Source organism: Diadema setosum, chromosome 17 (assembly GCF_964275005.1).
Source record: "Diadema setosum chromosome 17, eeDiaSeto1, whole genome shotgun sequence".
Classification (NCBI taxonomy): Eukaryota; Metazoa; Echinodermata; class Echinoidea; order Diadematoida; family Diadematidae; genus Diadema; species Diadema setosum.
In genome coordinates, this window is record NC_092701.1 from 34,433,785 (window position 1) to 34,457,468 (window position 23,684).

Genomic DNA, 23,684 nt, shown 5'->3' on the forward strand with positions numbered 1-23,684 from the left:
TCACAAACTGCAGTTTTGGGACTGTAAAATGTCAAAATTTTCAAGCTCGCTTGTAACAGTTTGTCAGAAATATATCACACTCCTCCCACTTTATATTTCATGCAAAAGAGTGAAACATCCGATCCCTGTAAAGTGTGTGTGTGTGTGTGGGGGGGGGGGGGGGGGTTACCAAGCTTCTCTCACCCCCGTCCCCCTCAAGGCTGCGCCGGTTCGGTTATGGGCTTGTAATCGTGGTGATGGTGACTATCGCCGATCATCCCCCCCCCCCCCCCACTCCTCAGTATGGATTTACGCCGTTGGTATACAAAGTTCTTTTTGTTCGTTGTTTGCTTGTTGTTTGATGATTGATTGGTTTCTGTGCTCTTTTGGTTTTTGTTTGTTTGTTTGTTTGTTTGTTTGCTTGTTTAATCTTCTTTTGTAGTGAGCGAAAATGTGCAGGCTTATGTTCTTGAGCAAAATTGTTGTGTGCTTTGTCCTTCTTAGCGCAAATGTAAACATGGTTTCGTTAGAAGGCAGGGATGATGGCAGGACCCTGGCATGGGAAGGTCGTGGGAAACTGAGTACTTACAGAACCCCCCACCCCCCCCCCCCCCCCCGGTTGATATTGATAGGCCTATCATAATGTTGTTGTTGTTGTTGCTGTTGTCAATCTAAAGAAAGAAAGGAGAGAGATAATGGGGCTCTATTTTACAAATAATTTGCCCCATAGATCAAATACACGACACAAAATTAATAACAGCATTATTATCTATGACGATGCATGACTGTATGATTCATGGTGATTTTCGTATACTACTAAGTACAATGTATATTGACTTGCTTGTCAGCCAATGAAACCCGGAAATGGGAAAAAAAATTAACAATCGCACGGTAGTTTTTGTTCGTGTTTTTTTGCCAGCCCCCCCCCCCCCCCTCCCCCCTGCCCCACTCCTCCCGGACAGAATTTTCCTGCATCCGCCCCTGGCAGTGGGCACTACCAATTATTCTACAAAATTATTTTTTTAATAATACTTATGCCAATTTTTGCATTTGTCTTTTTTGCTCGCAGAGATCCTACTCAAGCAATAGAAACCACTCATGACTATGGTATCATGTCACGTTATCCCCCATTTATTTATTTATCTTTTTCTTTTTCTTTTTTTGTTCTGTTGTACAACAATGAAATCTGTAAAATTGACGGTAGGCCTACTCCGTATTTATGTGAATTGTAATTTTTTATCTATTTTTGTTTCATATGAAAATGATTGGTTAGGGTATGTGAAAAATGAAGCTGTAGCCAAGAACAGTGGAATCAAAGCTCAATTGCAACCTGAGAGAAATAATGAACGTTTTGTCCTTACTTACAGGCCTACTCAATCGGTCCAAATGTCAGGTGACGTGTACTGGTATACGTTGTGACGTGTCTTCTCGTGAGGGCGACATTTCAAAGGATTAGAGTCAAAATGGCGACGCCCACGTAAGGTTGTGACTGGAATGCACAGCGTGTGATCTTCCCAATTTCTAACGTACGCGGTCTCAGTTGTGAAAGCATGATTTCTATTCCAGTTTATCAATGAATGTTATTTCTTCTCAGAAACAAGTGCAGTTTTAAATTCCTTTTCAAGGAAATTAACAATACAAACCGCAGGACAAGTCCTTTCTGCGTTTCGAGTGTGTGCGTGAACGTCGGACGCCGGCCCGCTTTTCCCACGTCCACACACTGCACGGCGAATCATGGGCGTTGAGAGTAGTGCACTCGCGGGCTGCACCCTCGAGGACCCGCTTCCCGATACAGCCTCCACTCAGCACCAGGACTGGAAAATTCATCCAGCAAAACGTTCAGATGGATCTCGGGTTTCGGTTTTCGTTCACAAACACGACGAGGAAGGGAAACATGAGCAAATATACCAGCATGCTGCTAAGGTAAATCAATGATGTGTAAAAACTGTAATTCCAGGAATACAAGGCCAAGGCCAAACTGCCTTGCCAAGGCCAGGGCTAAGGCTGCGTTCACATATTAGAAGTATACTATTTGGGTATTCGGGCTCGTTTTTCGAGGGCACACGAATAGCTTGAATCGAACGAGAGGATTTCCTCACACCGGTTCACTTAGGAGGGCACTGTTCGAAAGTACCGAATAGCCGCGAAAAGTGTAGCAAAGTGGGAATCGAGCTTGTTCGATTTTCTTGCAGCGTATACCGCTGATATGAAATATGAAATAATGACACTTTTGGTCTGGATTTGCCCTTTAGCAAAAATAAGCATGGATGTATACTGACATTCTGATGCAGTTTAGAAATTGTTAATAAGATTTGCTGGGATGTAGGAGGAAGAAATCCTCACTGCATGGGATGGTGAGTTGACGCTACGGGTGATGGTGTACTCGGTGCCCGAATAGCGAATACTGAATACCGAATACTTCTATGTGAACGCAGCCTTAGGCAAGGGGTCATGTTGACCGAAAGATAGGTCTGTATCTGGTCGTCAGGGAAATGTTCCGCGGAGACTGCGTCTGGCTTCACGGATCCCCTCCTAGATCCTACCTCCTTATACAGAGGAGAGCGATAACGTCAAAAAAAATAGTAATAAATGAAAGACTCCTCTGCTTCAGACAGACAGATCTTTCTGTCTAGGGCTAGGACGGCCTAGCCACGCCCTAGGCTAGGGGTCATGTCGCTGAGGATGACGTCTGGTCGGGCTACACGTAGAAGTAGAAACCGATCCGGTACACACTAAACACAGTGTAGATCAACAAATAGACCCTTCACTGCAAGTACTAATGTAAACATACATGTACAAATACTAGATCTACTACTTCATTGTCTTCAAATTTACTTTGAGTCGAATGTTAGCCAGTTCCAATACAGTAGTTGTGCTTTGGATACTATGTTTAAAAATCAATCAAAAAAAGAATTCTTAAATTTAGACATTGAAGGCTGTGTCACCGATTTAGACCTTGGAATCTACAGCATTTAATTAATGTACTTTCATATCCATGAAGATATTTCAAATTCCATGAACCAAATTACACCAAAATTACATTTTTAGTAGGCCCTATACTCAGTATTGAATTTAAAATAGCTTGATATTTCCAAACGCTTACATGAATTTGAAACAAATTGATTGTCTGAACTGTCAATATCGACATTGACTTTCAAGTCGTTGCTCAAAACAAACTTAATCTTCACAAAAGATAATAATATTGTGTGGTGCCTGCATGATCTGAAACTGAAGTTAGCCATTTACTTTTACCGATATGCAACGTATGTCTTTCAAGTAAAGTTTAAACAACGCGGGAACTGAAAATCAATGGCGAGTTGAAAGACGCTGGTTGAGAAGTATGTATATTGTCTGTGTATGATCATGTGAATTCTACTTGCTGCATTTCTTGCTTGATCTTGTCATATCATCTCAGTCATTTGCCATTGATTTTTTTGCTCCTGGTTATGTGACAAAATTCCAAACATCAGGTTGATAAGATGATGTTCAGATGAAATCAAGATACAGTGTATCGTCAAGTAAATTATCTCTTACTTCCCTTGCCTTTGCAGCAACTGAAGGTCCTTCGCCACCCGACCATCCTGAAATTTTTTGCGTCATGCAATAACGTGGACAGCACCTTCTTGATCACCGAGCAAGTGAAGCCCCTGGAGCTGGTCATTGAGATGCTGAGTCCGGAAGAAATCTGCGCTGGCATCTACAATGTGGTGGAAGCCCTGAGCTTTCTGCATGACAGAGTAGGCAGCCAGTTTTTAGAAGTCTCACAGGTGTCAGAGTTTGCATTGTATGGAATGAAAGCAAGGCCCAGACAAAAGCCAGGCATCATAGTATTTGCAAGTAAATGCAGTTAATATGTAAGGAGGCAAGATGTACCACTGTATGTTCTTAGCTTAAGTTGAAATTTTTTGTGAAATATTTTCATTTGTGTGTGTGTGTGTGTGTGTACACATCACTCGATTAAGTTTCACGGTGCCTTAATTACTTTCAGAGTTTAGATTATTAATATTGAGTGATCTATTCATCATGTTTGAATATGTGCAGATATTTACCTCTTAATCAGGGTCGATGTCATTTTTTATCATTACCAACTTTATTGTGTTATGTTTCCACAGTTGAAATATTTATAATTATAACTAACATGTAACTTATTTGTTTGACATGAACTAGGAGTGAGATGAATATCAAAATGTTATGATGTCTTTGTGTTTACCTTTGTGATATATTCAGGGTGGAGTATCACACAATAATGTGTGTCTGTCATCCATCTATGTGAGCAGCGGTGATGGAGGCTGGAGGCTTGGGGGCATGGAGCATCTATGCAAATTTGAGGATGCCACTCTTCAGGTGAGCACCATGAATGACAGGAATTTCCTGTCAAGGAGTGTGGGCATAGTGATCACATTAGGTCAGTGCCAGATTTTAACATTTGAGATGTGTTTTTATTTATTTATTTATTTATTTATTTATTTATTTATTTATTTATTTATTTATTCATTTATTTGTTTACTTATTTACTTATTCATGTATCCATTCATTCATTCATTCATTCATTTATTCATTCATTCATTTATTTCTGTTTAGATATCATATTTAGGTTATCAGATGGTTTCTAGTGTTACCAGTACTTATATTTGTTCACCTAAATACCATGGTTTGTGTTCCATCTTTTCAGTTTCTGGTGCAGAGCAGACCGCTAAGAAATTCCCAAGCCATACCTCCTGAAGAGAAAGTTGAAGGAATCAAGACATCAGTCGGGCCTAGCATAGGTCATGCCCGGGACGCATATGGATTTGGGGTTTTGGCTCTCACCCTCTTGGAATATCTAGGTGACTTAGGTAAGCTTGTGTCCCTAGCCCATGTCCTTACAAATAATGTAATTTTTATGAACAAAAACTCAACATGCAAAGTCTGCCAGGAACTAAATCACAGAAATCAAAGCAACATATCATTAGAAATGCAAGCAGAATCAGGTATATAATTGTGAACAATTTGAAATCCTTGTCTTCAGATAACATTGAGTATGAAGTAACTGTTGTGGCTTTGCCGCTAAGACATTACTATTCAAGAGGTCTTGCCTTATCATTAAAAAAAATATTCTGAGTTAAAGGACTTTCTTTCTACAGTAAACTCTCATTATAACAAAGTCTTCGAGACCAGCAGTTTTCTTTTGTTATATCCAAATTTCACTATAACCGAACAAATTAACAGTTAAATGCATGGAGTAGATAATAAGGCAGCCTGAATTTTTACATCTTTGTTACCCAAATTTTGTTATAACCATGTTCATTATAGCAGGAGTGCACTGTATTTGCATTCAGAAGTTTATTTGGTCAGTCTTAGGAATGGTGTGTTGTGTGATATAGCCATGTATTGAACAGTAAATGCAGAATGTACAATTGTAATCTTTATTGAAAAGAAGTAAGATTACCAATATTCCAAGCATTGAAGGAAAGTGTTATACACGTGTATATATAATTTGTTCATCCCCTCCCTCCTTTCATGTAGGGAGTATTTCTGAAGCTTTTTCCATCAAAATGGAGGAACAGTTCCTTAACCCTGACCCCAAACTGAGACCAAAGATGAGCACATTGCTGTCCGATGAGCTGTTCAGGTAAGTTACTTATTAGCAAGGAGTAGAGCAATAGGATTGTGTGTCACATTGTAATGTGAACTTTATTATCAATTCTATTTTCTGGTACAAAATGCAGTGTTGTTTTGTCCCATTTGACTGCAATATGTATTATTTTTATGCCCCCGCCACGAAGTGGTGCCGGAGGCATGTTTTCGGGTTGTCCGTCCGTCCTTCCGTCCGTCCTTCCGTTCGTCTGTCCTTCCGTCCTTCCGTCCGTCCTTCCGTCCGTCCGTAATGAATTTTGTGGACAGGGTTACTATCAAAACCTTTTGAGGTATCCTAATGAAACTTGGCATGTATGTGTATTAGGGGGTGAAGTTGTGCCTATCAACTTTTGGGTGCACATACTCAAGGTCAAAGGTCAAATACATAAACTCTTACTATTTCCACCATATCTATGCAATGCCTGAAGATATTTTCTTGAAACTTAGTGTATACATGTATTACCCAATTAAGATTCTCTGGTGAAAGTTTGGGTCATGAGGTCAAAGGTCAAAAGGTCAAGTAAAAATATTAAAACTTCACTTTTTTCTCTCTACCTTGGAAATTGTTCAAGGTATCTTCAAGGATCGTAGTATATATACATGTACTGACTGGCAGTGATTATCTAGAGAATTTAGGGTTCATGGGGTCAAAGGTCAAGGGCAACACTTCAAAATTTTACTATTTCCCTCATGTTTAATGCAATGCCAGCAGGATTTTTTTTTTTTTTTTTTTACACTTGGTGTATGCATGTATAACCTAATAGAGATTCTCTAGAAAGTTTTTTTTTTCTTTTGTTTTTGCCTCAAAGGTCAACGATCAAGTGAAAGTGCTGAACTAATTTTTTCCTCCATATCTCGGAAGTGGCTCAAGTTATCTTGAAACGTACTACATATTAATGCATGTTCTGCCTGACAGTGATTATCTTATGAATTTTAGGGTCAAAGGCCAGATGAAAATGGTAACAATTTACTATTCAATACTGAAATTGCACTTTTTCTCCATACCTTGAAAATTACTCAATGCATACACATATGAATGGGTCAAAGTCAAGTTAAAGTCCTTAAATCCCAAATACATGCTCTCTTATTCATCCAATTAAAGCTACAGTAGGTCAAGGAAGGTGAACATTGTGACAAACTTGTCATTTTAGTATTTTGCCAATTTTGTGAAAATGTAATCACACATTGTCCACATGTACAATGTACTATCTAGACCTATTAGGAGAATCACGCATTATGGTGGAGGCATACCAGTCGCCATAGCGACATTTCTAGTTAGAATTTACATTTTAGATCTCTAAGTGTGTCAGGATGTCATGTTCTTCCTATTTCATGCACTGCAGTTTCAATCCCACATTATACTGTAAAAGTGGAAATTTTCGCGGTGTTGAAATTTTCGCGCATTTCGCGCAACCAGAAACTAGCGCGAAAATAAAAACACGCGAATATTACTTTGCTTGCCATACGTTTCTGTGCGTGATGTCTTGATTCCGCGGAATTAAAAACTCGCGAAACTCTTCTGACCCGGCCTAGCGCGAAAAATTAGTCGCGCGAAAATATCCACTTTTACAGTAATTCATTTTTCTTTCTTTCCTCACATTCAAGTTTGAAAACTGCTATTGGAAGTTTTGCCCAGGAAAATATATATTTGTGTTAATTTCAGTGACCTTTGATCTTGACCCTTGCCCTGTCTTTTTAGGCAGTTGTTTATTTCTGTCTTTCTCTTAAAGTAATACACTTGTCTCATCTCTGAACATTCCTAGCTGAAACTAAGGATGGAAGCTTTACATTTTATACCTTCTTAGTTTCCATGCCCATTCACTTATCTCCACTATCATTTTCATGTAAATAATTGTAAATTCATTCCTATCTTGTCAATTAAGTGACATCATGGCCGCCCAGTTTTCAGGGTTGGCTTAACCCTAACTTACCTGGGGGGGCCCCCCCTCGACGAATTCCGCGACCATTCCGCCGCGCAAAATTTTTTAACCGCACCGCTCGCTGACTTTTTACTTTCAAGTCTCGCGCAACTTTTGAGACCAAATTTGTCGCGCCCAGGCATACCGTTCCGAAGCCACGCCCCTTCAAAAAATTTTTGTCAACCCCAAAATTGCTCAAATAGTGATTTTGTGTACAAAGTCAATACAAATTGTGTTTTTTCAATTAATTCTTATAAAGATTCATATTTTTAATTCTAATGGCTGAAATAAATTTATTTTAGTATAATTATGCTTCTAAAGATGTGTATGACAAATTCTGCTGAAAAAAAACAACAAAAACAAAAGTTTGAAAAAACAAGGAAATACATAAAAAATGATAAAACAATAAAAAACATAAGAAATTAATTTTGATACTGAATTTTTTTTTCCGCACAAATGTTTGGAATGTCACTAGCAATATTTACACCAAAAATCAGCATTCCATAAGCTTTTATAAACCAATTACAGGTGAAAATGAGGTTTTTGCATATATTTGCATAATCAATTTAAAATAGAAAATGCAAATTTTTTGAAAATTTAACTTAACAATCTTGTCGATTACATCCGGCTTTATGTTCATGCAAAATTTTGCGGCGATCACGCGATCAACAGCCGAGATCTGAAGGGGGGACCATAATGCCCCCCCCAGGAATTCAAGCTTGCTAAATAGCCCAGGTAAGTTAGGGTTAAACTGACCTTTGACCCTGACTTTTGACTTTTCACTATGATCGTTTCAAGTAATGATTGTCTACAATTATTGTACACTTACCGCATTAAATTACCACTGGATATTCCCACATGTACAACTAGTCATAGCAAAAACTGCCATATTTAGCCAAAGTTTGACCTACACTACTGTAATCTAATCAGCTTGTCTACATCTCCTGCAGGAAACCTGTGCCACGTTGCGAGAAAATCAACTGAAGGATGTTTTTCTGGATTGCAAGATCATGGTCAAATTTACATGTACATACTCGTATAAAAGGAACATACAACCCAAATGGATAATAACTCCAGCACAGATGCAAAACAACACTTGAGGAATCAGTTGATACTAAAGATGGAAGCAACCCTCATTTATGTGTTTGCTGTGTTGTGTGTGCTGAATTGACAAAATATGACTTTACAAAATCATAATGGGGGGGGGGGGAATGGAAGAAGAAATAGGAATATGTCTGCCAATAGAACTCTTTCCCATTTGCCTCGAGTCACAATTAATGAAACTGTATTTTGTGATTTTATTCCGTCAGAAACGATTTCCTTGACATCATGGGTTTCCTAAACAAACTTGTGCTGAAGAATGAGATGGAGAAGAACACCTTCTTTGAGGGACTGGCCTCCCACCTCTACCGCCTCCCGTCACAGCTGGTGGCCTCCAGACTCCTCACGCCAATCACCAACAGCTTTGTGATGGCCGAACCGGTAGCGGTCAGCATGGTCTTCCCCCATCTTCTGACCCCCCGCAGAGGTTAGCCAGCAGCATAGTGTGGTCCACTCATTTGGCAGCATATAGCTAAATCTTTGCTAGATTAGTCAGTCATGGAACTTAGTAGCTTAAAGTGCTCTGAAAAGAGCGTGAAATACGCTTGTCGTTCTGTGGGTTCATGGGTGTCCCCATACCTGTTGTGGCGCTATAGCAGGGCTCGACACTAACAGTGGCCCGGTGGCCCAGGGCCACCCAAAATGAAAGTCGAGCCACCAAATTTTTTTTTTTTAAAGGCACATTTGGTGGCCCACCTCGGGCCATCAAAAGTTTTTGAAAAGTATGTCAAAAAATTTGTAACTTTTTGTGCCGGAAATGCATAAATGCATGCAAGTCAGTGTGTGCAAACGTAGTAACTTTGTCCTTTGTGTTTTGAGAAATAGAAATCTGTTCTTCTAGCTTCTTAATTATTTGCATGTAATCTGATGTCTTTTATTTATGTTTAGATGTTGCAACCCATGTGCATGTGCCTGTCAATGAATATTTATGCTTAGTCTTCACCATTCAGCAGTTAAATTTGTTTAAAAGGATGGATGAAAAGGACTGAATGAGTGCCTGAGAGTGAGTGTTGCAAGTTTGATGAGGTTTATTTATGAGTAGATATGTCCAGCTTCCAATTCTTACTATGATAAAAATTAAATATTTGACTCATTAAAAAGAAAAAATAGGAGTTTTAATGTTTTTTACTGTTCTTTTGGGGGGCCACCAAATTATTCTCTCGAGCCACCAAAAATTTGAAATTGATGATTTTGGTGGCCCCATTGGGCCACCAAAAAAAAAGTTAGTGTGGAGCCCTGGCTATAGGCAAGTGTTTGCGCATATTTGAGTTTGCAAATCGTGCACATGATGACCTACGAGAGACTCTAATATGCTAATGTTGATCAGACGTAAAGCTGGTAATTTATTATTGAAACATATCCCCTGATCGACTTTCTTGGAAGTCATCAATCTACTAATGAGAAGTTTAAAGTGATATTCCAGTTAAGCAATGTTATAGTTTCTCATCCTTGGTAAAAACTTTCACTTTTGTTATGTCAAAGTGGTATGTGTGTGTTGGCTTCAGTTTCATACACCAATTGGGAGAAATGTAATAACTCCAAATAAAGAAATTAAAAGAAACAGCAGTATAATGTTATTCAAAGTGCATGGAACAGGCTTGAAGGGCTTTGATCTGTTTGTGTTGATCTAAAATTTCATTCTCCAAAGAGCAATCTGTTTTCCAGGTATATTCTTGTGTGATGGGAGATGGGCACACAGTGAAAGTTTCAAAATAAGTCTGAATTTCATATTTTTTTATCATTATTTCTACCTGTCTAAAAGGCTAAAAGGTCAGATTTTAGAAGAAATAATCTATATAAGTACAAATTTAGTCTGGGTAATCTTTAGAGAATTATTTTGAAACATAATGCAGCCGCCCATTTTTGTCCCCGCCGAACGAGTTCGAGCAGGGGACTATGAAACGGGCTCCGTACGTGTGTGTGTCCGTGTGTCCGTCCGTGCGTCCGTGTGTCCGTCCGTGCGTCCGTCCGTGCGTCCGTGTGTGATCAAAATGTTCAAAATGCTACTCCTTCGCCATTTCTAACCCGATTTTGATTCTGTTTGCTTTATATGATAGCACTACATGGGAGCTTTGAAACTTCTATAAAGAATTTCAGTTGTGACCTTTGACCTTGACCTTTGACCTATATTGTACATTTTGCTTCAAAATGCTACTCCTTCGCCATTTCTAACCCGATTTTGATTCCGTTTGCTTTATATGATGGCACTAGGTGAGGGCTTCAAAACTTCTACACAGAATTTTGACCTTTGACTTCTTTGACCTTTGACCGTGATTTTTTGCCTATATTGTACATTGGCTACAAAATGCTACTCCTTCGCCATTTCTAACCCGATTTCGATTCCGTTTGCTTTATATGATGGCACTAGGTGAGGGCTTCAAAACTTCTACACAGAATTTTGACCTTTGACTTCTTTGACCTTTGACCTTGATTTTTGACCTAAATTGTACATTTTGCTACAAAATGCTACTCCTTCGCCATTTGTAACCCAATTTCAATTCCGTTTGCTTTAAGTGATGGCACTTGGTGAGGGCTTCAAAACTTCTACACAGAATTTTGACCTTTGACTTCTTTGACCTCTGACCTTGATTTTTGACCTGTATTGTACATTTTGCTATTAAATGCTACTCCTTCGCCATTTCTAACCCGATTTCGATTCCGTTTGCTTTATGTGATGGCACTAGGTGAGGGCTTCAAAACTTCTACACAGAATTTTGTCCTTTGACTTCTTTGACCTTTGACCTTGATTTTTTACCTATATTGTACATTGGCTACAAAATGCTACTCCTTCGCCATTTCTAACCCGATTTCGATTCCGTTTGCTTTATGTGATGGCACTAGGTGAGGGCTTCAAAACTTCTACATAGAATTTTGACCTTTGACTTCTTTGACCTTTGACCTTGATCTTTTTACCTATATTGTACATTTTGCTACTAAATGCTACTTCCGGCGGGGACGTATATTACGCACCGCGTAATTTCTACTTTTCCTTGTTTATTTGTAGGACTGTCAATAATAATACACTCTTAACAAATAGAGGGGTATGCAAGTTTTTTTCTGTGCTATAATGGAAACACATTTTGCCACATCATTGACCACCCTCACTCCCCTTTCAGATTCCAAGAAGAACCCAGAGTTTCTGGCGCACCGCATCAATCCCATCCTACCCCTGGATATGTTCCAGCGGCACATGATCCCCGTCCTGGCGCAGGTCTTTCAGTCCAGAGAGATGCATGTTCGCAGTCTCCTCCTCCAACACTTCTCCTCCTACGTCGATCTCTTCGATGAAGCCACTCTCAAGAATGTTGTTCTGCCACAGGTGTGTCCTCTCATCAGTCAGAGTTTACTTCAGTTTCACTTTTTCAAATCGCACTCTTTGATATTTCTATCTCACTGTCCTGCTGTCTGAAGTTTCACATGGATCTTTGTATCGTACAAGGAGAAAATCTGTGTATGAGGCAGCACTCAGTGGAATGGTGCCAGTATTGCTTAAATATGGAAATTGCTTTTTTGTGTGCTTGTTTTTTGTTCAAAAATGTGGAAATATTCTAATGACAGCTCTGAAAGTCAAAGTGATTCAAAGGAGTGGTCTTTCGATATCGACCTATATCAGTAGCATGGAAATGTCAAGTTATGACAGAGGGAAAACAACAGGAATATTACATTCAAGTTACATTTGATTAGACATACAAGTTGTATACTGCAAATTTTGCTTTCGTCTAAACGTTTGTCACATTTTGAGAATGACCCACTTTTCCTCGTTGGTCATGCTTGCAGCTCCTGCTCGGTCTAAAGGATCACCACACCAACCTCGTTGCTGACAGCCTGCGAGCCCTAGCAGACTTGGTACACATCCTTGGCCCGGAGGTTGTTGTCGGGGGCAACCGCATCAAGTATTTCGTGGAGGGTCGGCCAAAAGTAAATGTCACTTCATTCAAAATATTTCCTTTGAACTGGTATATTGGCTACTGAAACTTTTAGCAATATAATTTTTTTTGTACTGTGTAACTTGTGCAAGTAATGCCTAAACCGTAAGAGCAGTTGACTTATTTTGGAAATACAGAAATGGTATGAGGTAATGGCATTATAGCTTAAATGGCCATGCATTTCAAGAATGAAAATTAATCATTTATATGTGAATGTATTTGATTGTTGCCGAGTGCAACAAATTTTAAAATTCCATTTGGCCTGCTCTATTCTACATTCTAACAGTTTCCACAAAAGGCAAGTAAGTCAAGTAAGCTGACTGCCATTCCTCAACTGACTGCCGTGAGTGGGGTCATCGCCATCCCTGCCCTGGACCAGACTGCCCCCGGGTCAGACCCGTACGCTGAGGGAACAGACAGAGGACCCGCCAGGCAGGACGGGGAGGAGGAAATTTCAGAGACGGGTGTGGCAGTCGCGGAGGATGCCATGGAGTTGGCAGCAAGGAAGGAGGAGAGAGAAAGAAGACGGGAGGAGATGAGGCTGAGGAACGAACAGAGACGACTGGCCAGGGAGGAGAAGAGGAAGATGATGATGGCAGAGAAAGAGAACGGTGAGAATAAAAATCTTCAACAGGTCGATGAACCCTCGTTAATCTCAGTTTGCACAGGAGGTCTAATTTGGTGCCAAGATGTGATTCCTGTTCTGCTTGTTATCTGCTCACATAGTCGTTCGAAGCACTCAATAACTTGTGTTGTATCTTGCGTGGCTAAACTGAAATCATGACTCTTTTAAAGCCATTGTATTAACTTTCAATAAGATTCTTGATCTTCAATCGGAGGTCCCGAGTTCAAATCATGTCAAGTGCATACATACTTGTACAATGATGATGATATAGCATTGTAAACAATGTAATTTTCCTTCTTTTCTTTTGAAAATGGGACCTCTCCTATCATAGAAATATCACAGTGATCATTGTGCATTCTTTTGCAACACATGTCTGTTTCCTGACAAATGGGTACTGATAGATTATTTTTTAGAAAATTAGGTTGTGATAAAGTATTGAAACAAGATGAAATGCATTTAAGTATTTCTAGGTAAATGCTGTCACAGTTTGATTAGTGCAATAAATGTAGCATCTTAAGAAGTTGAACAGTTATTACTTTTCATATTCATCTTCCATTGATTTGCTTTTATTTAAAAAAAATCATCTTCTTATGATCTGCTTTTATTAAAACAAAACAAAAAAACAAAAACAAAAAAATCCTTCTTGCATCTCCAATATGCTTCAGTCTCATTAGAACATATATGTATATCTTTTCTATTATACTTTCTGCTCCAACTGGTTTTGGTACATATTGAAGCATGTTAGTAGCAATGTCAACTTGGGTTACAAAGGAGAATAATACACTCATCTATTTTGTATTTGTATCTGTGCAGCCCCACTCTCACCTAGGAAGGAGAAGCTGAGTAGCCTAGCCCACAGACTGTCACCAGAGGGCAGCATTGACAATGGCTCGTTTCCCATTGGTGAGGACGCCTCACCAGCAGAGCTCTCTCCCAAGGGTTATCACAAGGACACTGCAGCCAGGGATACGGGAGGCAACGGGGATGCCGACAGCCCAGCTGGATCCACCCCTGCTCTGGACAGCACAGAAACAGGGGATGACTGGTCCGATTGGGAAGATGCCGACCAACCAGAGGCTAGCAGAAAGGAAAGCCCCCGGATCAGGACACATATAGCATTGCACAGGACAGATAGCCTTTCAAAAGACCCCGGAGAAAGTGGTCAGAGTGACTGGGGTAGTGATTGGAGCCAGAGTGCATCAGAAACATCACCACAGAAGGCTCCATCACCACTGGTTGGTGCAGGGAAGAAAACTTTGAAACTGAAAGGCCCAAAGACACCATCCCATGAAAAACAGAAACCAGAAACAGCAAGTCAAAAAATAGGAAAAACTGGAGACTCTGCCAGGTCAACTGTGCCCAAGCAGACCCAAGAATTTGGAAACCTGTATGAAATTCCAGATTTTAAAGTACGCACCAAGCCGGCTCCTGAAGATGATCTCTTTGCCGACATGGAACCCTCTTTCAGTTTTTCTTCCAAGAATCAGGGAGACAAAAGTAGAATTACCGGAGAGAAAACTGCCTTAGATGATGCTCCAAGTGGAGAATCAGGGAAGAAAGAGACATTATCATTTGCAGTTGCAGAGACAACAGAAGAGGTATGCTAACATCGAAAGAGTACTTTTGATGTTAAAGGGACCAAATCAGGTTTTGAATGCCATATATAAACTATAAAAAGATTATTGGAATGTCTGTCACCAATTTTGTGCTGTTCTCTGTTGAGCAATATCCCTTTCTGTTAATGCTGAAGTTTCTTTTGAATGTGAACAATGTCTCTAAGATGATATGTCAGACAAAATATAATGAAACATTGCAAAGATATCTTGAATTTTTCAGTATAAAGACATCTGTGCAACAGAAACAGTGCAAAGTATGATTGATTATTTAAGAGAGTTTTTCTTTGAAATTTACTAAAGATAAAGCATTCTTTAATCCCATCATTTAGTCCTGTAGAATATAACTATATCCATGCTTTCCTACCCCACTTTTGAGAAGATGAATTGCTGCTCTGCTCTAATTTATGTAGTTGCTAATGAAGGCTCCCACTCAAAGGAAACTCCCACATGAGCTATTGTTTTGAAGTTAAAAAGGAAGACAGAGATTATGATTTTCATATGTGAACATACAAACTGTTCAGACAACTGAAACTAACAAATTTTCTAGCATTTGCTACATTTTACCACAGGATGAAACTTTGCATTTTGTATGATACCCTTTTTTTTTTTGGAAGCTAGTTTGCAACTTGCTCCTCTCTCTCTCTCTCTCAATGGCATTTTAACACTGATCAGGTGAAAGTTTCCATGACCTCAGCTTCCCCACCAGCCAGCATCCAAGATGAGTGACATGTTTCAGCATGTTGTATCTTAGATGAAATTCCAAAATCGAGGAGACCATTTAGGTTACCAGGGGAAGATCTTGCAGCGACTTCCTCTGTCCCTTTCTATACTCTTGGCTTCTCACAATGCCTCTCCTGGCGTCAAAACTGTCCGGTCTTGGCTGATATCTTCCCATCCCTCCTTCCTCTTGTTCTCTTTCCGTTCACCGTGCCGTCCAATATTGTTTTGGTAAGTCCCACCTACAGTCAAACCTGCCTTGGCAGCCACCTGTCTTTAATGGCCACTCTTTTTATCTCCCTCAGGTGGCCGTTACAGACAGGTTTGACTGGCTCTCGCCATGAGCCCATTCTGCACCATTTTAGCATACCATGCTTAAAAACCTCTCGTGTTTTTTTGTCGCCAGGAGACTGCCGGATGGGGTGATGATGACTGGAATATAGACATGGATGACAGCTAGCATGCACCGCCCTCCAACTGCCTTAACCCAACTACATCCCCCCATCTGTTTCTCGTGGATGATGTGCCCCACAGAGAGTTGAAGAGATGAGATGAGATGACTTCCCATTTCTTCAGAGAATTTACCCTAAATGAGAGATAGTAAAAGCAAAACCCTCATGAAAAAATTATTGCGAAGATTTTATGGTTACCAGGGTATGTTATTAGACCATTTCAATATCAATAAATTCTATAACAAAGTGTCATTGAGCATGTCATTTACACAGGAGATTGATGCACGCATCCCATTGCATTTGCGTGACCATGAGAACTATGTAAATGTCATGAATATTTTGTACGAGATGTTCATGTCATTATATGTTTCAAAATGGTTGTCCGATATCTGTGAATGGATACAGTTCTCACTGTCATTAAAACTTATTCATTTTTGTTTTTTGCACTCTGAGAGGTACATTTTATATCTAGATATTTCCCAAATCAGCACACTTGGATTGGTCACACAGTATGTTAGCACATGTTGCTGTACTTGAGAATGCTGGTAAATATGATTCCTGGCTACAACAGCTTATAAGGATAAGATGTCACTGCATATCTCTGCTCCCAGAGGAATATAATGGATGTACCTGAGGTAGGATGGGAGTACAGTATCATTAGTTTCAACGTACAACGGGCATTTCTAAAAAGAAAGTAGAAATAACTTGGTGTTTCTTAACTTTTCTCATATTGTATTATAGGGATTTGAAATGCCACATCAAGTACATGTACTTGTCTTCTCTTCTCACTTCCACAAGCCAAAGTGGTGGTAGCTACATTTGTCACATGCCATTCTGCCAAGTTTAAAAACGGAAAGATGCCTGAAGCAGTCAGGTAAAATCAAGTGATATGGTGAAGGATATCGTAGGAACAGAAGCACTTCCATTTTCACTGCCCGACAAATTCTAGACAAGTTTCAGCCCAAATAGTTGTGGAAGTAGTGCAAAGACTGGAATTCATGTTTAATAGATGGGCCAAAGTAAGCGGGATTGCAATAGATAGTGTGCAAATTTATAGGTTTCTCATGATTTTTGTGTGACATCTAAACTTTTCAAAATAGTGTGCATGTTGTTGTTGTTGTTTTTTTTTCAAGAAAATGCTCTTCTCATCTTTGGAAAATAAGCTCTTTTCCACTTTGTATGCCTTACCAGCATCCAAACTCCATTCATATGTAAAAATCATTTAAATGTATATAACGTATAGATGCTTCCAAGTTATTTGCAATATTGAAAGACATTTATTTCCACAGGTTTTATTTCATATTTCATTGCATAAAAGCTGTAATGTGTAGGGAAAAGTTTATAAATCAGCATTTTCAAGTTCCTAGGACAGTATGTCTACCGTCCCAATGTGGCCAAAGTATTGTATTTACCTGTATGGTTAGAAGTGGTAAAGTTGTAGCTAGAGGTACCTATTGTGTGAATGACATTAATACCAGAGATGATCTATCAGAATGTGCAATCACTGTGGACAAATTTATTCACCAGAAACGGGTGCATTCCTATTTAGTTTCAATTCCAGGGCTGACTACTCACAAAGTCACTGTGTAATGTTTCCCTGTACCTTTTTGTGTCTAATCGCCGAACTGGAGTGTGAGTGTTTACCATGACGTTATCATCTCAGAATCTGACTGATACTGTGAGTGACTTATATTTTGTGAGGATGATATTGTACGAGTTTCAGCACTCGATGTGCAAATGGTTAAATTTGAGAATGAGTATCACAATGACGGAATGATAAATAATTGTTATCGATATTCAAACAGGAAAATTAGAAGTTTTCCACCTCAGAGACAATGTTTTTTTGCATATTGTATTAAACAGGGAGCAATATTTCGGCGTGTTCTTATTTTGTGATTATCTGTCGAGGAAACTACAGCCTAACCACAAAATTTGTGACTCAAGTAGTGTTTAACTATGATGTGTCAATCCTGGAGGTGCACCAAATTTGCAAGAAAATCAGTGTGTGTGTAAGGCTAGCCGGGTAACAGCCCTTCCTATGTAATTTCATACTAATATGATTTAAAGTGAAAACATAGTTTTGGTAAGGGTTTGAGAACCTGTCTGGCACCATTTCATATTTGCTTGCAATATATCGAAAGAGTCTACCAAGAAACTTACCTGGCTGACGTGATTTACCGGGATGAGCAGTTGTTTTGGAGTATTTCGAGATCAAAAATAAGAGTCGGTATACCGACTTTCATTCCAGAAGGATCCAGACTAACTTGGTCTCAGGGAAAACTCTGCCCTATTTCAGACAATTTACATGCAGTTTGCATGATTGCCATACTGAAAAGACAATCAAAGACGCTTGATGAACAACAAAACAACTTCAAAGACAGCGCGTCTCAGGTGATGTGCGTAATACGCCAGAGGACCGCGCGCAGTCCATTTGTTTTGTACAGGATTAGCGCGCACTTTCCTGTCTTTTCAGTCAAGCGTCCTTGGTATCAACTCGGACCATAACTGTGACCAGCTAGCCAGAACGTGAAGCGCTACAGGCCGCTCCCATAGTACAATGCTGTACAATCCAGAGGGGCAACTCGTCCCACCGTCAAAGCGAGGCCGAGTTGTCCCCGAGTCCGAGTTTAGCCTGACCCCGATCGGATAAGTTCTGAGACTGCGACTCTGTCGAACCTTTTTGGTTATTATTTCGCATTTTCGTCGTTAACCATCGAATATCTTGTTATTACAGCATTATTCCACACATTTCTTAGGCATACGAGCACATTTGGGAGTGAAATTTGACAACTTTTGAAGGCGTACCAGAGCTATGTTTTGGCTTTAAGGGAAGTTTAAAAATAGTACCAATTGCATTTCTTCTTCAATTTTTGTTTGAATAGGCATGTTGAATAAAACATTACTCAAGGTTTGTCTGCTACTCTAGTAGCCTCAATGTGGGTACAAAGTTGGTATTATCATAGTTATGACACTGGTGGCGCTATTCTCATTCGGTGTCACGACATTTGATACAGAATGGGGGGAGGCAGCGTGTTGCGTTCGTCTCTGTGCCGCACAAACCACTTGCCACGACTGTAAGACAATAGGATTAACACAAGGTTATATTCATCTGGGCAGAATTTTCCTGTGACTTGACCAATTTTTTGACTTGTGCTAGGTTGATGTAGGCAAGGTTGACTGTATTTTCCATATAGTCTGACCACAGAGATGTCCTCATTTGCAAATGCTCCATCTTGTATTAAGATCTTCATGTTTTTAATATGTTTCTGTTGTCACAGTTGGTCTTTTGTTGTTGTTTGTTTTTTGTTTTTTTTGGATACATTTGGGGTACTTTTGAGTGGCCTTCAGTTTTGTTATGCAGCTGTTTGCAGGGTTTGAAAGGGATATCTGCAGTTCAAACCTTCTTTTTTTTCATCAAAAGTGTTCTTTTGTTTTACTTTCATCATTCCATGCAGTTTTTAGTTGTCAATTTCAAAATGTATCATCTGTACTGTAGTTATCAACTCTGACACTCACTCACCGAAGCAGTGAAAGAGTCGAGTGTCACAGAAACTCTTATAAATCATCTAGTATCTGTTTCCAGTGGCAAAGACTACTAGTACTTAGTTAAAGAGATCATGCCTTGAAAAGTTGTAGGTCTTTCAACATTAAAGAATGCATTGCAGTCATCCTCATCAAAGTCAAATCCAAAAGGACTGGAGAAAGCACAATTTGGATTTACATAACATTTTTTATATCCATCCCATTAGAATATTTTGTTTGTTTTACCCATATTTTTTTTTTACTTGTGCGAGTTCGACTTAGGCAAGGTTGATTGTATTTCCTTTTTGGTGACCTGTACATTTTACTTGGCTTGAGAGAGAGAGAGAGAGAGAGAGAGTCTCCATCATGGAGTTATATTACATGCATGTATTCCACAGTTTGACATGATAACATGGTTGACGGATGTAAGGGAAAATATCCATTGAGACACAAATTAAGTGAAGGTAAACTAGCCGTCTAGTCCTTGTACCTGTCTTTGCAAAAAGTATTGACCGTACACACACACGATTTGCATGAGTAGTATGAAGAAGGTGGTTAATGTACACTTTCGTAGAGTGGCTACAGTCAACTCCCGTTTATAACAAAGTCCTCAGAACTAGCAGTTTTCTTTCGTTGTATTGAAATTTTGTTATAACTGAACAAATGAAATACATGTACAGTATACATAAAAATTCAAAGCTGATAAATTTTGGGCTTGAATATTTACTTTGTTGTAATTGGAATTTTGTTATAACCATGTCCTTAAGTGGAATTGCGCTGTACTGTACTACAGGAATCGGTGTGATTGTAAAGGCTATTGTTATGCCTCTGCCGTGATGGGTACCAAAGACATTATTTTCACATGAAAGTGTGCAGTAAGCAAACCAAATTGTTTTTAAAATCTGTGATCTTGTGGGTCGTGGCACTTTTTAATTTCATTTTGATTTTTTTTTTTTTCAATGCTATCATGTATTATTAGCATCAATGCGACTCTTTGTTATCTGTAAAACTTAGCTTCCAAGTGTATTGTCTGTGACATGCCCATTGGCTGTGCTTCAAGACATCACATGAAGAAACTTTTAGTGCATAAAACCAAGGAGGTTCAAGAGAATGGAGTCACAACTGTCTTATTTCCTTTGAAGTCACGTTCGATGCCGCCACTGGATCTGCCGCGCAGATAGGAAGACAATATGACTCATGTCTCATTGCATAATCATCAGCCACTTTCTAACGAAAATATGTCTTTGTGATGGTAATTACTTTTCGCCATCCCTACTTATAAAAGATAGGTGGTATATGATAGTAAAGACACGGGGATGCGCGAATAGAAATTGCGCAAAAAATGATGAAATGAAAATGAAAATTACTCGACTGGCCGTGCCCGGCCACTAATCTGATATATCTATTAATAAAGAATTATACTCGAAGATTATTCCATATCAGTTTTATTAGGAGGAATTAAGTGGAAAAGTGATAAAACCGACTTTCCGGGAGGGTACAGTTTTAAACACTTTCACATGATACAGCTCTGATTTACACTTTTGCACATATTTCTTGAAGGGATTGACCTTTGTTTAACGAGCTTTATCATTAAGTGAGATTTCGTTTCATTTAATAGATAAACAAGCAAAATAGATTGCTCAGCAAGACGGCGGCATCAAACCCGGCCACCACAGGTACAGATGCACCTGTGGAATTCTTTTGTAAATCAATAGAAAAGTGACAACTGTTTGAATAATTACAGCCAGTTGGAACTCCATCTCTTAAACCTCCTTGATAAAACCACAGGATTTCACATGGTAATGCAAGATGCATGGCTGCATGCTTTGTCGTGTTCCAAGAGTGGTGGGCATTCAAGTTGTTTGAATTTGCAAAACACACAGCTAGCTTTACGTGACATGTTCATTTCTTTTTTGGGGGGAGGGGGGGTAGGGGAGGAATAAGGTGAAAATTCATCTTATTCCCATCATTGTCTTGGCAGTCTTATAATCATCCTGGCAATCTTGATCCTAGCAAAATTAAAATACCACAGCAGTTTCCCAAGCTTCTGACAGATCATGCAGCTGAATTAGCTACGGTAGAGTGGAACCTCATTATAAAGAGGTTGTATACAACAAAACTCTCTTAGAACAAATTGATTCTACAGTCCCAACTCTTTATATTTTTTTTGTGTATGTACTGGTACTCTCATGTCATGAGAAACCTGACTTAGTGAGATAAATGGCATATTTTTTTAGGTCCCTGTTATAACCAGGTACCCGAGCCTGGTTCAATCCCTGTTAGCTTGTAACACAGCCATAGACTGCTTGACATGGAGACTGCTGTATAAACTTATTTTCGCATACAGATATTTTTGTGAGTTAGATCAAAGACGTTTTCGCAAATTGACACCAATGCTATCGAAAAATGCATTGTTACCCTAGTGCATGGCAACATACATTATTCCGTGTGTTGTTAAAGTCTCAATCCAACTGTGATTCGCGAAATTCACGAAAATTAAATCCTCGCGAAAATAACGGCTTATACATTACAATGTAATATGGTACTACTTCCTTGAGTGTCAACTTTGTCATATGATTGCTGATGCAAAATTTGACTTTCTTACTTCTTTAGACAATGTATGCTGGCATTTGTGCAGTATTTGGATATCATGATATAACCAGGAGTAAGAGTGAGAAGTGAATACCAATGTTTGTGACTCATTTTCTTTGCTGTCATCCATTATGTGAGTCCAATATGTTGAAAATTTTCTCAATGCTAAATGTACATAATAAATACATGCTAATCAAAGAATCCAGTTTGTGGCCTTGTCCTGTCTGCAATTTAGGAGAAACATTTCAAAGAAGACTTATAAAGAATATGTGACAAATTGATTGATTGATTGATCAACAGCATGTGTATAGCATCATATCTGTTGTAGAAACATTCAAAGGTGCAGACTCCTCCAAGAGAGTTAGCAATTGAATGCCTGGTGAAAAATGTGTCTTCAGTGGGGCTTTGAAGTGATCCAGTTTGTCAATTTCACAGAGAAAAGATGGGAGTGAGTTTCACAGGTGAGGAGCAATAGAGGAATTAAGTAGTCACTGGATTAAAGAATTCCACATGAAATTTAATATCTTTATCTCTGAATAAGATCAAATAATGTCTTGTGTCATTTTCAGATGACGTTGTTTGATTAAAATGTGAACTTCTTGGCACTATCCCCATCAAAGCAGTATTCAGTATTTTAGGTGATTTGGCTCCCTTTACATTCCAGTGAAGTACATTTGTAGATGTGAAGTCAACAGGACTTCCATCAACTATTAGTACATGTGCAGTACTTGTAAATACAAAACCTGTACTGGGTAGCCTATTAAAAGACAAGGGAGGTGGAAAGGACAGGTTCTGTCTCACTGTGTATACTACTCTATATATATTACACGCAGACACATATAAGGGTATAAGTGGCTTATTGGTTTGAAAAAAAAAAAAATAAAATAAAATATATATATATATATATATATATATATATATATATATATATATATATATATATATATTATACAAATAATGTTTATGAGTATAATATATATGTATATTGTTGTATTATACAAATAATGAATGTTTATGAGTGCAATGGACAGAATATTTCCTGAGGTGAAAGATGAAATGATCCATTCAACTTGGTGCAGCCAAGTTTAATGGATCAAAGATTTCATCTGTCACCTCATGAAATATTCTGTCCATTGCACGAAGAACACTTATTTGTTTTATACAACACCTAAAGTAGATCCTTGTCATTTGATGTTTTATTAATTTAGAAATAAGAGACTCTGAGATCGAGAGAGTGCTCACTGAGTACTTTATGCTAGCGTGCTGTCGCATACACACACTTTGAACACAAGCATTTAAACACGCGTAGTGTGCCGGGCTCTCGGCGTGCGTGCAATGGAGCAAATTGTATGGATCCAGAACAGGGGCGGATCCAGGAATTCTGTAAAGGTGGGGGGGACTAATATTTCTGGTGCCACTTCTGGGTTTCATTTCATTCTTTTTTCTTTTTTATTTCTTTTGTTTTCAACGAAAAATAAAGGGGGCGTGCACCAGTTGCGCCCCCCTCTGGATCCGCCACTGCAAAACTGCACGGTAAATGGAGCCACGATTGCACGGATGACGATGACGACGTCATAGTGAAATGGGACGAATGATCAATGTCAAACAACCGATCAAAT

The 23,684-nt window shown here is 39.0% G+C and overlaps 1 protein-coding gene across 1 annotated transcript; it reads left to right on the top strand.

Annotated features, from left to right (window-relative positions):
- The first annotated feature begins 1,713 nt into the window (after positions 1-1,713).
- On the top strand, positions 1,714-15,959 carry LOC140240642 (protein-associating with the carboxyl-terminal domain of ezrin-like). The gene is made up of 11 exons (XM_072320395.1): positions 1,714-1,902; positions 3,531-3,716; positions 4,207-4,323; positions 4,652-4,814; positions 5,485-5,590; positions 8,825-9,042; positions 11,732-11,934; positions 12,393-12,533; positions 12,828-13,152; positions 13,980-14,764; positions 15,906-15,959. Exons 1-11 carry the CDS (start codon positions 1,714-1,716, stop codon positions 15,957-15,959), a joined length of 2,487 nt encoding a protein of 828 aa, XP_072176496.1.
- The last annotated feature ends 7,725 nt before the right edge of the window (positions 15,960-23,684 follow it).

Bases quoted from the DNA above. Each gene is read 5' to 3' on its own strand.
- LOC140240642 (XM_072320395.1), top strand. From the start codon at position 1,714: ATGGGCGTTGAGAGTAGTGCACTCGCGGGCTGCACCCTCGAGGACCCG. The intron at 3,717-4,206 runs GTAGGCAGCCAG...TGATATATTCAG, and splicing joins TGAGCTTTCTGCATGACAGA to GGTGGAGTATCACACAATAA. The intron at 11,935-12,392 runs GTGTGTCCTCTC...TCATGCTTGCAG, and splicing joins AGAATGTTGTTCTGCCACAG to CTCCTGCTCGGTCTAAAGGA.